General features: G+C 53.2%; 1 protein-coding gene across 3 annotated transcripts in view; it reads right to left on the bottom strand.

The window, feature by feature from the left end:
• chd6 (chromodomain helicase DNA binding protein 6) overlaps positions 1–15918 on the bottom strand; it is a 338615-nt gene that overhangs the window by 77704 nt on the left and 244993 nt on the right. For all 3 annotated transcript variants that reach the window (XM_072515378.1, XM_072515377.1, XM_072515379.1), the window contains 2 exons: positions 11192–11368; positions 4700–4843 (listed from right to left, as the gene is read on the bottom strand). In XM_072515378.1, coding sequence (XP_072371479.1) covers positions 4700–4843; positions 11192–11368 — 321 coding nt within the window. The remainder of the gene's footprint in view (positions 1–4699; positions 4844–11191; positions 11369–15918) is intronic.

The following is a 15918-nucleotide window of genomic DNA, read 5'->3' as shown; positions in this document are numbered from 1 at the left end:
ATTAGAACTTTCAGGTGTGCAAACCGCATTGCTAGAGTTTAACCAGCTGAGAGCTATGCAGTTTACTCATACACACAAGGCCCCTACCACCTGCTCAATCAGGACAATGCTGTTGAAAGAAAACTAGTCTGTAGGCCTCAGAGACCTTTCAGCTCCCATTAAATGAGCTTGTTTGTCTATCAACAACTGGCGAAGTGCAGAATGCCCTTGTTCAACTATTAGATTATTGCACCTGCCTTAGAGTGGCAGTTTCAGTCCAATCACTCATTCCAAGGAGCTAACCAAACCCCAAAAACACACATTTACTTGTGAAGAAGTTACTAGAATCTGTTATTAAGGACTGAGAGTCTTAATATTTTGACAAATATGAGCTGACGAGAGAGAGCAGGCTCGGAGCTTTAACATTTATGCCTAAAGAACCAATCTGAATTTGAAGAGTTAATTCATTTGTTTCTAACTTTTAAAACGTCTATCATTCCTCAGTTCATAGAATCCCTACAGTGCAGGAGGCTATTCAGCCCATCGAGTTTGCACCGACCTCCTGAAAGAGCACCCAAACCAGGCTCTCATCCTATCCCGACAACCCCATAACCCCACTTAACCTGCATATCCCTGGACGCCAAGGAGCAACTGATCATGGCCAATCCGCTTAACCTGCACATCTTTGGACTGTGGGAGGAAACCGGAGCACCCGGAGGAAACCCACGCAGACATGGGGAGAAAGTGCAAACTCCAGAATCACCCAAGGCCGGAATTGAACCCCGGTCCCTGGCACTGTGAGGCAGTAGTGCTAACCAATGTGCCACCCCTGTTCTGATTAAAGATTGTCGATCTGAAACGTTAACTCTGTTTCTCTCTGCACCTGCATGGTGCAGCACGGTAGAATTGTGGATAGCACAATTGCTTCACAGCTCCAGGGTCCCAGGTTCGATTCCGGCTTGGGTCACTGTCTGTGCGGAGTCTGCACATCCTCCCCGTGTGTGCGTGGGTTTCCTCCTGGTGCTCCGGTTTCCTCCCACAGTCCAAAGATGTGCAGGTTAGGTGGATTGGCCATGATAAATTGCCCTTAGTGTCCAAAATTGCCCTCAGTGTTGGATGGGGTTACTGGATTATGGGGATAGGGTGGAGGTGTTGATCTTGGGTAGGGTATTCTTTCCAAGAGCCGGTGCAGACTCGATGCGCCGAATGGCCTCCTTCTGCACTGTAAATTCTATAACCTGATAGATAAGGGAGTTTCTGCAGAAGTAAACTTCTACAAGGTAAGGTACGAGGTTTAATAAAAATGGGATGCATGAATTGATGGCTTGAATAAAAATTGGTTAGGAAGCGTAGTGTAGGAATCATGGGTATGTGCTCTAATTGGCAGGATGTGACTTGCGAAGCTCCCGTGAGATCAATACTGGGGGCACAGCTTTTCACTACATCTATAAATGACTTAGATAAATGAAACTGGAGCCGGACATTAAAATTTGCTGATGACACCATGTTAGGTGGCAGGATAAGGCATGCAGCATGGGAGCAGAAAACTGCAACAGGCACTGACTGATTAAGTGAATAGGCAAGACTGTGGGAGATGCAGTATAACGTTGGAAAGCGGGATTTCAACCACATTGGACCCAAGAGAGATCAGAATATTTTCTGAACGATGAGAAGCTAGGAATTGTGGATAAGCAGAGAGATTGGAGGGGACAGAAATGACTGAAAGCTAGGGGGCAGGTACTAAAATGATGTAAAAGGGTAATGCAACGTCCTTTACCTCAAAGGGTCTGGAACACAAATACATACTCTTCAACTATACAGCTCTAGTTCGACCCGCAAAAACATTCCGATATGGGCACCACGCTTCCAGAAGGATATATTTGCCTCGGACGAGTTGCAGCACAGGTTAACCAGAACCAGGGCTTAAGTGAGTTTAATTATGAGAATTTATTTCAGAATTCAAATTTAACCATCTACCATGGTGGAACCTGAAATCCCAGAGCATTGCTCTAGGTTTGCGACCCATACCAATCGGCCACATATTTTTAGATTTCATAGACTGGACTTTATTTCCCATGCATATAGATCAAGGGGTCATCTAATTAAAGCATGCACGGTAATTAAAGGATCTGATAGGGTAGATAGCGAGAAAATATTTCCTCTAGAGGGGTGAGGGAAACAGAATGGGTGGATAACCTTTTTTAAAATAAATTTAAAGTACCCAATTATTTTTTCCCCAATTAAGGGGCAATTAAATAGAACATTATGTTCTATGTTCTATGTTCTATGTTCTATTACAGCGCAGTACAGGCCCTTCGGCCCTCGATGTTGCGCCGACCTGTGAAACCACTCTAAAGCCCATCTACACTATTCCCTTATCGTCCATATGTCTATCCAATGACCATTTGAATGCCCTTAGTGTTGGCGAGTCCACTACTGTTGCAGGTAGGGCACTCCACGCCCTTACTACTCTGAGTAAAGAACCTACCTCTGACATCTGTCTTATATCTATCTCCCCTCAATTTAAAGCTATGTCCCCTCGTGCTAGACATCACCATCCGAGGAAAAAGGCTCTCACTGTCCACCTATCCAATCCTCTAATCATCTTGTATGCCTCAATTAAGTCACCTCTTAACCTTCTTCTCTCTAACAAAAACAGCCTCAAGTCCCTCAGCCTTTCCTCATAAGATCTTCCCTCCATACCAGGCCACATTCTGGTAAATCTCCTCTGCACCCTGTCCAATGCTTCCACATCCTTCCTGTAATGCGGCGACCAGAATTGCACGCAATACTCCAAATGCGGCCGCACCAGAGTTTTGTACAGCTGCAATATGACCTCATGGCTCCGAAACTCAATCCCTCTACCAATAAAAGCTAACACACCATACGCCTTCTTAACAACCCTCTCAACCTGGGTAGCAACTTTCAGGGATCTATGTACATAGACACCGAGATCTCTCAGCTCATCCACACTGCCAAGAATCTTACCATTAGCCCAGTACTCTGTCTTCCTGTTATTCCTTCCAAAATGAATCACCTCACACTTTTCTGCATTAAACTCCATTTGCCACCTCTCAGCCCAGCACTGCAACTTATCTATGTCCTTCTGTAACTTGTAACATCCTTCCACACTGTCCACAACTCCACCGACTTCAGTGTCATCTGCAAATTTACTCACCCATCCTTCTACGCCCTCCTCCAGGTCATTTATAAAAATGACAAACAGCAGTGGCCCCAAAACAGATCCTTATGGTACACCACTAGTAACTGGATTCCAGTCTGAACATTTCCCATCAACCACCACCCTTTGTCTTCTTCCAGCTAGCCAATTTCTGATCCAAACTGCTAAATTACCCTGAATCCCATGCCTCCGTATTTTCTGCAGTTGTCTACCGTGGGGAACCTTATGAAATGTTTTAGTGAAATCCATATACACCACATCAACTGCTTTACCCTCATCCACCTGTTTAGTCACCTTCTCAAAGAACTCAATAATGTTTGAGAGGCACAACCTACCCTTCACAAAACCGTGTTGACTATCTCTAATCAAATTATTCCTTTCCAGATGATTATACATCCTATCTCTTATAAACTTTTCCAAGATTTTGCCCACAACAGAAGTAAGGCTCACTGGTCTATAGTTACCGGGGTTGTTTCTACTCCCCTTCTTGAACAAGGGGACAACATTTGCTATCCTCCAGTCTTCTGGCACTTTTCCTGTCGCCAAAGATGACTTAAAGATCAAAGCCAAAGGCTCAGCAATCTCCTCCCTAGCTTCCCAGAGAATCCTAGGATAAATCCCATCCGGCCAGGGGACTTATCTATTTTCACACTTTCCAGAATTGCTAACACCACCTCTTTATGAGCCTCAAGCCCTTCTAGTCTAGTAGCCTGAATCTCAGTATTCTCCTCGACAACATTGTCTTTTTCCTGTGTGAATACTGACGAAAAATATTCATTTAGCACCTCTCCTATCTCCTCGGACTCCAAGCACAACTTCCTACTACTAGCTTGGCCAATCCACCTACTCTGCACAACTTTGGGTTGTGAGGTGAGACCCAAGCAGACATGGGGAGAATGTGCAAACTCCACACGGACAATGACCTGGGGCAGAGATTGAACCCGGGTCCTCAGCGCCGTGAGGCAGCAGTGCTAACCACTGCGCCACCATGCCGCCCAAGGGTAGATAACCTTAAAGACTATGTTTGCTGCCAATGTGGCACGTGTGCATTCAGTACAACCGTATGCTCCACTCTGTGACATAATTGCGAGTACGGAGATCAGACTTGTAGTCATTCCCCAAACTTCAATGCAATACTCATCTGGCAGCTCACTCATCAATACCCAAAACATATTGCTATTTTCTGCACTATTTTCTCTTACACAAGATACATGGTTTTGTTAACGTCTACGGAAACGTGTGGTTATTTTCCAACGTTTTTAACCAGGCAGCATTTGTTGCTGATGCATCCAGCCAATTACATCAATGGTTTTCAGTTCATGTGCGGTGAAGTGCAGACACGTGTTGGTGCCCATCTTGCATTGGCAGGAGAGACAGTGAACATTAAACTAGGCCACTCAGGGGTGACGACAGGAAGCACTTCTTCACACAAATAGTTGTGGAACTCTCTCTCCCCACCCTCCACCCCCTCTCCCAACAGCTGTTAATGTTGAAACGAGTCACCTTGTTCACCAACAATCCAAATTAGATCTCACAAACCTGTTCATCAGTCTTTAGATCCCCAAACTCCTCCATGAAGGTGGACTCAGAAGGAAAGTGAACAGGTTCGAGGAAATTTAACAAACTGAAGAGTTCCTCCACTGTATTCTGCAAAGGAGTTCCAGTCAAAAGTACTTTGTGTTCCTGTATGCGTGTGGCGGGAGTAAGAAAGGGGAGAGGGAGAAGGAGAAAGAGAGGGAGAGAGAAAGGGAAGGGGGGGGACAGAGTAGAGGGTAAGGGGAGAGAGAGCGGGGGAGTGGGCGAGAGAGCGGGGGAGTGGGCGAGAGAGTGGGCGAGAGAGCGGGGGAGTGGGCGAGAGAGCGGGGGAGTGGGCGAGAGAGCGGGGGAGTGGGCGAGAGAGCGGGGGAGTGGGCGAGAGAGCGGGGGAGTGGGCGAGAGAGCGGGGGAGTGGGCGAGAGAGCGGGGGAGTGGGCGAGAGAGCGGGGGAGTGGGCGAGAGAGCGGGGGAGTGGGCGAGAGAGCGGGGGAGTGGGCGAGAGAGCGGGGGAGTGGGCGAGAGAGCGGGGGAGTGGGCGAGAGAGCGGGGGAGTGGGCGAGAGAGCGGGGGAGTGGGCGAGAGAGCGGGGGAGTGGGCGAGAGAGCGGGGGAGTGGGCGAGAGAGCGGGGGAGTGGGCGAGAGAGCGGGGGAGTGGGCGAGAGAGCGGGGGAGTGGGCGAGAGAGCGGGGGAGTGGGCGAGAGAGCGGGGGAGTGGGCGAGAGAGCGGGGGAGTGGGCGAGAGAGCGGGGGAGTGGGCGAGAGAGCGGGGGAGTGAGCGAGAGAGCGGGGGAGTGAGCGAGGGAGCGAGCGGGGGAGCGGGCGAGAGAGCGGGGGAGCGGGCGAGAGAGCGGGGGAGTGGGCGAGAGAGCGGGGGAGTGGGCGAGAGAGCGGGGGAGTGGGCGAGGGAGTGGGCGAGAGAGCGGGGGATTGGGCGAGAGAACGGGGGAGTGGCCGGGGGAGTGGGGGAGCGGGCGAGAGAGTGGGGGAGCGGGCCAGGGCGGGGCGAGAAGGGGGCCAGGGCGGGGCGAGAGGGGGGCCAGAGCGGGGCGAGAGGGGGGCCAGAGCGGGGCGAGAGGGGGGCCAGAGCGGGGCGAGAGGGGGGCCAGAGCGGGGCGAGAGGGGGGCCAGAGCGGGGCGAGAGGGGGGCCAGAGCGGGGCGAGAGGGGGGCCAGAGCGGGGCGAGAGGGGGGCCAGAGCGGGGCGAGAGGGGGGCCAGAGCGGGGCGAGAGGGGGGCCAGAGCGGGGCGAGAGGGGGGCCAGAGCGGGGCGAGAGGGGGGCCAGAGCGGGGCCAGAGCGGGGCGAGAGGGGGGCCAGAGCGGGGCGAGAGGGGGGCCAGAGCGGGGCGAGAGGGGGGCCAGAGCGGGGCCAGAGCGGGGCGAGAGGGGGGCCAGAGCGGGGCGAGAGGGGGGCCAGAGCGGGGCGAGAGGGGGGCCAGAGCGGGGCGAGAGGGGGGCGAGAGGGGGGCCAGAGCGGGGCGAGAGCGGGGCGAGAGGGGGGCCAGAGCGGGGCCAGAGCGGGGCGAGAGGGGGGCCAGAGCGGGGCGAGAGGGGGGCCAGAGCGGGGCGAGAGGGGGGCCAGAGCGGGGCGAGAGGGGGGCCAGAGCGGGGCGAGAGGGGGGCCAGAGCGGGGCGAGAGGGGGGCCAGAGCGGGGCGAGAGGGGGGCCAGAGCGGGGCGAGAGGGGGGCCAGAGCGGGGCGAGAGGGGGGCCAGAGCGGGGCGAGAGGGGGGCCAGAGCGGGGCCAGAGGGGGGCCAGAGCGGGGCGAGAGGGGGGCCAGAGCGGGGCGAGAGGGGGGCCAGAGCGGGGCGAGAGGGGGGCCAGAGCGGGGCGAGAGGGGGGCCAGAGCGGGGCGAGAGGGGGGCCAGAGCGGGGCGAGAGGGGAGCCAGAGCGGGGCGAGAGGGGGGCCAGAGCGGGGCGAGAGGGGGGCCAGAGCGGGGCGAGAGGGGGGCCAGAGCGGGGGAGTGGGCGAGAGGGGCGCCAGAGCGGGGAGCCAGAGCGGGGCCAGAGCGGGGCGAGAGGGGGGCCAGAGCGGGGCGAGAGGGGGGCCAGAGCGGGGCGAGAGGGGGGCCAGAGCGGGGCGAGAGGGGGGCCAGAGCGGGGCGAGAGGGGGGCGAGAGGGGGGCGAGAGGGGGGCGAGAGGGGGGCCAGAGCGGGGCGAGAGGGAGGCCAGAGCGGGGCGAGAGGGAGGCCAGAGCGGGGCGAGAGGGGGGGCAGAGCGGGGCGAGAGGGGGGCCAGAGCGGGGCCAGAGGGGGGCCAGAGGGGGGCCAGAGCGGGGCCAGAGGGGGGCGAGAGCGGGGCGAGAGGGGAGCCAGAGCGGGGCGAGAGGGGAGCCAGAGCGGGGCGAGAGGGGGCCAGAGCGGGGCGAGAGGGGGGCCAGAGCGGGGGAGTGGGCGAGAGGGGGGCCAGAGCGGGGGAGTGGGCGAGAGCGGGGGAGTGGGCGAGAGCGGGGGAGTGGGCGAGAGCGGGGGAGTGGGCGAGAGCGGGGGAGTGGGCGAGAGCGGGGGAGTGGGCGAGAGCGGGGGAGTGGGCGAGAGCGGGGGAGTGGGCGAGAGCGGGGGAGTGGGCGAGAGCGGGGGAGTGGGCGAGAGCGGGGGAGTGGGCGAGAGCGGGGGAGTGGGCGAGAGCGGGGGAGTGGGCGAGAGCGGGGGAGTGGGAGAGAGCGGGGGAGTGGGCGAGAGCGGGGGAGTGGGCGAGAGCGGGGGAGTGGGCGAGAGCGGGGGAGTGGGAGAGAGCGGGGGAGTGGGAGAGAGCGGGGGAGTGGGCGAGAGCGGGGGAGTGGGCGAGAGCGGGGGAGTGGGCGAGAGCGGGGGAGTGGGCAGGAGCGGGCGAGAGCCGGGGAGTGGGCGAGAGAGCGAGAAGGAGGACAGAGAAGGGGAGAGAGTGAGGAATGGAGCGAGGAAGGAGGGGAATGATGGAAAAAGAGCGATGGAAATAGGGAGTGGGAGGGTGAAGGCAGAGAGGATGGGCGTGGGAGGGAGATGGAAGAGTGGGGTGGATTGGGGAGAGGGGTGGATTGGGGAGAGGGATGGATTGGGGAGGATTGGAGGGCGAGGGGTGGATTGGGGCGAGGGGTGGATTGGGGCGAGGGGTGGATTGGGGCGAGGGGTGGATTGGGGCGAGGGGTGGATTGGGGCGAGGGGTGGATTGGGGCGAGGGGTGGATTGGGGCGAGGGGTGGATTGGGGCGAGGGGTGGATTGGGGCGAGGGGTGGATTGGGGCGAGGGGTGGATTGGGGCGAGGGGTGGATTGGGGCGAGGGGTGGATTGGGGCGAGGGGTGGATTGGGGCGAGGGGTGGATTGGGGCGAGGGGTGGATTGGGGCGAGGGGTGGATTGGGGCGAGGGGTGGATTGGGGCGAGGGGTGGATTGGGGCGAGGGGTGGATTGGGGCGAGGGGTGGATTGGGGCGAGGGGTGGATTGGGGCGAGGGGTGGATTGGGGCGAGGGGTGGATTGGGGCGAGGGGTGGATTGGGGCGAGGGGTGGATTGGGGCGAGGGGTGGATTGGGGCGAGGGGTGGATTGGGGCGAGGGGTGGATTGGGGCGAGGGGTGGATTGGGGCGAGGGGTGGATTGGGGCGAGGGGTGGATTGGGGCGAGGGGTGGATTGGGGCGAGGGGTGGATTGGGGCGAGGGGTGGATTGGGGAGAGGGGTGTATTGAGGAGAGGGGTGTATTGAGGAGAGGGGTGTATTGAGGAGAGGGGTGGATTGGGGGGGGGATGGATTGGGGGAGGGTGGATTGGGGGAGGGGTGGATTGGGGGAGGGGTGGATTGGGGGGAGGGGTGGATTGGGGGGAGGGGTGGATTGGGGGAGGGGTGGATTGGGGGAGGGGTGGATTGGGGGAGGGGTGGATTGGGGGGAGGGGTGGATTGGGGGGAGGGGTGGATTGGGGGGAGGGGTGGATTGGGGGGAGGGGTGGATTGGGGGAGGGGTGGATTGGGGGGAGGGGTGGATTGGGGAGAGGGGTGGATTGGGGAGAGGGGTGGATTGGGGAGAGGGGTGGATTGGGGAGAGGGGTGGATTGGGGAGAGGGGTGGATTGGGGAGAGGGGAGGATTGGGGAGAGGGGTGGATTGGGGGAGAGGGGTGGATTGGGGGAGAGAGGTGGATTGGGGGAGAGAGGTGGATTGGGGGAGAGGGGTGGATTGGGGGAGAGGGGTGGATTGGGGGAGAGGGGTGGATTGGGGGAGAGGGGTGGATTGGGGGAGAGGGGTGGATTGGGGGAGAGGGGTGGATTGGGGGAGAGGGGTGGATTGGGGAGAGGGGTGGATTGGGGAGAGGGGTGGATTGGGGAGAGGGGTGGATTGGGGAGAGGGGTGGATTGGGGAGAGGGGTGGATTGGGGAGAGGGGTGGATTGGGGAGAGGGGTGGATTGGGGAGAGGGGTGGATTGTGGAGAGGGGTGGATTGTGGAGAGGGGTGGATTGGGGAGAGGGGTGGATTGGGGAGAGGGGTGGATTGGGGAGAGGGGTGGATTGGGGAGAGGGGTGGATTGGGGAGATGGGTGGATTGGGGAGAGGGGTGGATTGTGGAGGATTGGGGGAGGGGTGGATTGGGGGGAGGGGTGGATTGGGGAGAGGGGTGGATTGGGGAGAGGGGTGGATTGGGGAGAGGGTGGGTTGGGGAGAGGTGGATTGGAGAGAGAGGAAGAATACGTTAGTTGCTGAACGGCAGGTATGAGGACAGTTCTGTGGCACAACAGGACACAGTGACTCTGCTTTCTTCTCAAATATTTGAATACATTCTCAGTTCAACAAATTTCATCCCATTCTGAGGTGTGAAGCGTAAACATTATAAATTCAGCCAGTCATCAGTCAGCCTTACATTCCACTGAAACAAAATCACAAATGATCAGGTTACAGCCCTGAAACCAGCTTCATTAATTCAACCCCATTCGTTGCTGAAATAGAAAACAAACAGAGAACGTCTCTTTTCACCCTCTCTGCCCTTTGTCCCGGAATCCTCTCCCCAATCACACCATCTCTTCCAGGATTTCTCGCAGAATCTTTGCTGCATGTAAATTATTGTGTTCATCGGGGGTGATGAAGGTAGAGAAACCGTTATTCTTCACCTTATCCACACCGTTGTTACTTCCAGACTGGAATGTTCTCCAGGTTATCCTCCAATCTTGCCCTCTCCGTAAACTGGAGAATTCTGCTACCTGTGTCGCATCTTCCACCCAGTCCCATACACTCATCGCCCTGTGCTCACTGGTTTACATTAACTCCCATTCTGAGAATGCCTTTTAAAAATCTTCATCCTCGTTTTCAAATCCCTTCATAGTCTCTTCTTTTCCTAATTCTGCGACCGCCTCCAGTCCTAAGGGGCTGGTTTAGCACACTGGGCTAAACAGCTGGTTCATGAGGCAGAATGCCAGCAGCGCGGGTTCAATTCCCGCACCAGCCTCCCTGAACAGGCGCCGGAATGTGGGGACTAGGGGCTTTTCACAGTAACTTCATTGAAGCCTACTTGTGACAATAAGCGATTATTATTATCTGCACTCCTCTAATCCTGGCCTCTTGGGCATCCTCAATTTTAACTTCTCCACTATTACCTGCTGTGCTGTCAGCGGCCTAGACCCAAAGCTCTGGAATTCTATCCCTAAACCTCTCTCAAAGATTCCTTAAAACCTACCTCGGAATAGGTTTTTGTTGAAGACCCACAAGCTGCAGTGAGCAATTCAAAAACACGGTCAACAATTTGTCTACTGAAAGGTGCCATGGACACTCACTAGGTTAGTGAGTAGTTTTAGTATTATTGGCGATGGGAGGAATGTTGCCAAGGCCAACTCCTCTTCAAATTGCACCTTGGGGTTTCAGAAACCGCTGAGGCACCAGAACAGGCAGGTGGGACCCATGTTTGGGATGGTACCGCTGGCAAAGCAGCACTCTCTCAAGATCGCAATGGAATGTCAGCCTAGCTTACGTCTGGACTGGAGAATAAAATCTAAACTGATTAAATACATCCAATAGGAGCACGTTTGAGGCCGAGACCATGGCAGATCCCCTCTTTAATTCCACTTTCCAGCTCTTTCCCCATATCCCGAATCCTTTTGTATCCAAAAATCCTTTGATCTCAGCCTTGAATCTCAACGACTGAGCAACCACAGTCCTCGGAGGTCGAAAATTCCAAAGATTCACAACACTCACTGAAGCAATTTTTCTTTGCCTCCATCCTAAATGGCCAATCCCTTATCTTGAGACTATAACCACTTTTCTAGACTTTCCAGCTGGGTGAAACAATCTCTTCTGCATCTAGCCTATTAAACCCTTTAAGACATTTATGTCAGAGATGAGATCATCTGTCACTGTTCAAAAACCAGAGAAACCATTCTACTCAACCTCTCCTCATTGGACAAGCCTCTCATCAAAGGAAAAGCACAGATCAACCATGATCCAACAGAATGGTAGAACAGACTCGATGGTTGAATGGCCTCCTTCTATGTTCTTCAACCCACCCATCATCTTTGGGGCTAAAAAGATGATCTGCATCCTCACCAGTGCCATGAGTTTGAGACCCTCCAGCAGTTTGCAGTTCCTGTTCTTCAGTCTGTGGGCCTCGTCGATGACCACACAACTCCACTGGATTTTCCGTAACTCAGGGCAGTCGGCCAAAATCATTTCAAATGTGGTGATGATTGCAGTGAACTTGAAAAGACCCTGAACGGGAGTGCCCTGCAAAGTTGAAAGGCAAGGCATGAAGATAGATTACTGCATTTTTGACTGTTTTGTCCATACTTCATCCACCAAGGCAAGCATCCCAAACTGCTGCTGTCAATTGAATCATAGAGTTTTCTATAGCATGGAAAGAGGTCCTTCGGCCCATCGTGCCCGTACCGGACACCATGCACCTATCTGCTGATCCCATTTTCCAGTACTTGGTCCATAGACTTGTGCTCTAAGGCATTTCAAGAGCTCATCTAAATACTTTGTAAATGTTGTGAGAATTCCCCCCTCCACCACTCTTTCAGTCAGCGAGTCCCAGATTCAACTACCCGCCGAGTGAAAAAGATTTTCCTCAGGTCCCCATAACCTCCTGCCCCTTACCGTAAATCTATGCCTCTCGTTACTGACCCCTCCATTAAGGGGAAAGGTTCCTTCCTGTCCACCCTATCTATGCAATCATAATTTTATACACCTCAATCAAGTCCCCATCAGCCTTCTCTGTTCCAAGAAAAACAACCCCATCCTATCCAGTCTCTCTTGATAGCTCAAACGCTCCAGCCAAGACGACATTGTGGTGAATCTCCTCTGCAAGTGCAATCACTTCCGTCCTATAATGTGGCAACCAGAACTGCACACAGTTCTCTAGCTGTGGCCTAACCACAGCTCCATCATAACCTCCCTGCTCATATATTCTATGCCTCGGCTGATCAAGGCAAGTAACCCATATGCCTTCTTGACCACCTTATCTACCTGTCCTGCTGATCTCTGGACATGCACCCCAAGGTCCCTCTGGTCCTCCTAACTGCCTACCGGTCATTGTGTATTCCCTTGCCACGTTAGTCCTCCCAAAATGCATTGCTTCACAATTTTCAGGGTTAAATTCAAGTTGCCACTGTTCTGCCCGTCTATATTGTCCTGCAATCCCTGCTCACTGTTCAACACCACCAATTTTTGTATAATCTATGAGCTTACTGATCATACCTCCCACATTCACATTCAGGTCAGTAATATACACTACAAACAGCATGGGATCCAGCACCAATCTCTACAGTACACCCCTGCACACAGGCTTTCAGTCATAAAAGCAACCTTCAACCATCACCCTCTGCCTCCTGCAGTTAAGCCAATTTTGGAGCCAATTTGCCAAACTGCCCTGGGTCCCATGGGCTCTTACCTTCTTGACCAGTTTCCCATGAAAGACCTAGTCAAAAGCCTTACTGAAGTCCATGTAGAGACTACATCAACTGCACTACCCTCATCTACACACCCAATCACCTCCTCGAAAAATTCAATCAAATTTGTAAGACATGATCTCCTTTGACAAAGCCACGCTGACCAGCCTTGATTAATCCTTGCTGCCCCAAGTGGAGATTAATTCTGTCCCTAAGAATTATTTCTAATAGTTTCCTTAACACTCAAGTTGGACCCACTAGCCTGCAATTTCCAGGTTTATCCCTACCACCCGTCATAAATAATGGTACCACATTAGCTGTCCTCCAGTCCTCTGACACCTCTCCTGTGGCTAGAGAAGATTTGAAAATAGGCTCACAGAAGTATCAGAAATCATGCAGAGTCTAACACTGACCCTTCCGTACATGGCCTCAGCACTGCACTTCAGAATGGTGGAATAGTGACAAAATTAGGAATCAGAAACAATGCAGAAACAGGCCCTTTGGTCCACCATGTCTCTGCCGACCATCAAATACCAATCTATACTACTCCCATTTACCAGCACTTGGTCCATAGCCGACTCTGCCATGGCGATTTAAGTGCTCCCCCCGATGCTTCTTAAATGTTGTGAGAGTTCTTGCCTCCACCACCCCCTCAGGCTGCGTGTTCCACATTTCCACCACCCTCTGGGTGAAAACATGTTTTCTCAGGGGCCCTCTAAACCACTTACTCCTCACGTAAACCTCTGCCCTCTGGTCTTAGACAAGTCTGCCATGGGGAAAAGATTCTTACGATCTATCCTATCTATGCCTCTCAATTTTATACACCTCGATCAGATCCCTCCTCTGCTCCAGGGAAAACAAACCCAGCCTGTCTAGTCTTTCCTCAGCTGAAACTTTCCAGGCAACATCCTGGTGAATCTCCTCTGCACCCCTCCAGTGCAATCAGTCCTTCCAATGGTGTGGCGACCAGAACTGCTCACAATATTCTATCTGTGGGCTAACCAATGTTTTATAAAGTTGTACCAAGACCTCCCTGCTCCTCTATTCTACGCCCTGGCTAATGAAGGCAGGCATTCCGTATGCCTTCTTCACCACCCTACCTAGCTGTGCTGCCACCTTCAGGGAACTATGGACTTAGAACATAGAACAATACAGCGCAGTACAGGCCCTTCGGCCCACGATGTTGCACCAAAACAAAAGCCATCTAACCTACACTATGCCATTATCATCCATATGTTTATCCAATAAACTTTTAAATGCCCTCAATGTTGGCGAGTTCACTACTGTAGCAGGTAGGGCATTCCACGGCCTCACTACTCTTTGCGTAAAGAACCTACCTCTGACCTCTGTCCTATATCTATTACCCCTCAGTTTAAAGTTATGTCCCCTCGTGCCAGCCATATCCATCCGCGGGAGAAGGCTCTCACTGTCCACCCTATCCAACCCCCTGATCATTTTGTATGCCTCTATTAAGTCTCCTCTTAACCTTCTTCTCTCCAACGAAAACAACCTCAAGTCCATCAGCCTTTCCTCATAAGATTTTCCCTCCATACCAGGCAGCATCCTGGTAAATCTCCTCTGCACCCGCTCCAAAGCCTCCACGTCCTTCCTATAATGCGGTGACCAGAACTGTACGCAATACTCCAAATGCGGCCGTACCAGAGTTCTGTACAGCTGCAACATGGCCTCCTGACTCCGGAACTCAATCCCTCTACCAATAAAGGCCAACACTCCATAGGCCTTCTTCACCACCCTATCAACCTGGGTGGCAACTTTCAGGGATCTATGTACATGGACACCTAGATCCCTCTGCTCATCCACACTTTCAAGAACTTTTCCATTAGCCAAATATTCCACATTCCTGTTATTCCTTCCAAAGTGAATCACCTCACACTTCTCTACATTAAACTCCATTTGCCACCTCTCAGCCCAGCTCTGCAGCTTATCTCTATCCCTCTGTAACCTGCTACTTCCTTCCACACTATCGACAACACCACCGACTTTAGTATCGTCTGCAAATTTACTCACCCACCCTTCTGCGCCTTCCTCTAGGTCATTGATAAAAATGATAAACAGCAACGGCCCCAGAACAGATCCTTGTGGTACTCCACTTGTGACTGAACTCCATTCTGAACATTTCCCATCAACCACCACCCTCTGTCTTCTTTCAGCTAGCCAATTTCTGATCCACATCTCTAAATCACCCTCAATCCCCAGCCTCCGTATTTTCTGCAATAGCCTACCGTGGGGAACCTTATCAAACGCTTTGCTGAAATCCATATACACCACATCAACTGCTCTACCCTCGTCTACCTGTTTAGTCACCTTCTCAAAGAACTTTGTACATCAAAGGTCCCATTTTCCTCAATACTCCCTCGGAGCTTACTGTTCATTGTGTATATCCTACCCTTATTAGACCTTCCAAAATCCATCACCTCACACTTACCAGGATTAAATTCCATCTGCCACTGCTCTGCCCATTTTACCGATTGATGAATGTCAGTCTGTAGTCTAAGACTATCCTCCTCACTATCAACAACACCACCAATTTTTGTGTAATCTATAAACTTACTAATTATACCTTCTATACTCGCATCCAAGTCATTAATGTATATAACAAACAGCAAGGGTCCCAGCACTGATCCCTGTGGTACACCGCTGGTCACAGGCTTCTAATCGCAAAAGGAACTCTCCACCATCACCCTTTGCCTCCTAGTAACAGGCCAGTTTTGGATCCAATTGGTCAACTTGTCTTGGAGCCCATGGGCTGTAACCTTTTGGACCAGCCTCCTATGTGGGACCTTGTCAAAGACCTACTGAAGTCCATGTAAACCACATCAATTATGCTATCCTCATCAATCTATTTATTTACATTTTCATAACACGCAATTAAATTAGTTAGACAGGGTCTCTCACCAGCAAATCCGTGGTGACTATCCCTGATCAATCCCTGCCTTTCAAAGTGTTGATTAATCTTGTCCCTCAGAATTTTTCCAATAAGGTCCCCTACCATGGACGTTAGACTAACTGGCCGGTATACCGCCTTTGTGTTCATCTCGATTGACTTCAAAGACTCAAACAACTTAAATTTGGTTTTCAGGAAGTTGACCGCCGAGGATTTTCTATGGTTAAAATGCTGCACTTTAACCAGCACTTCAACATTTCTCATTCAGGGACATCTCCCAGAACGGAGCTAAGGAACCACAAGGAACATTTGGCAAACAGAGACTTCACAGATCCTGGAATAAATTTAACTGCGCTTTCCAAACAGGAATACAAGTATAAAGCTCTAGAAACACACAGCAGGCAAATCATCCTCTGGAGACTGGCTAATATTTCACCCTGAGACTCAATTTCAAACAAAGTATCTCAATCCAAAACATTAAG

The sequence above is a fragment of the Scyliorhinus torazame genome, chromosome 8, assembly GCF_047496885.1.
Source record: "Scyliorhinus torazame isolate Kashiwa2021f chromosome 8, sScyTor2.1, whole genome shotgun sequence".
In the NCBI taxonomy this organism is placed as follows: Eukaryota; Metazoa; Chordata; class Chondrichthyes; order Carcharhiniformes; family Scyliorhinidae; genus Scyliorhinus; species Scyliorhinus torazame.
This window is presented reverse-complemented; position numbering and strand designations above follow the sequence as displayed.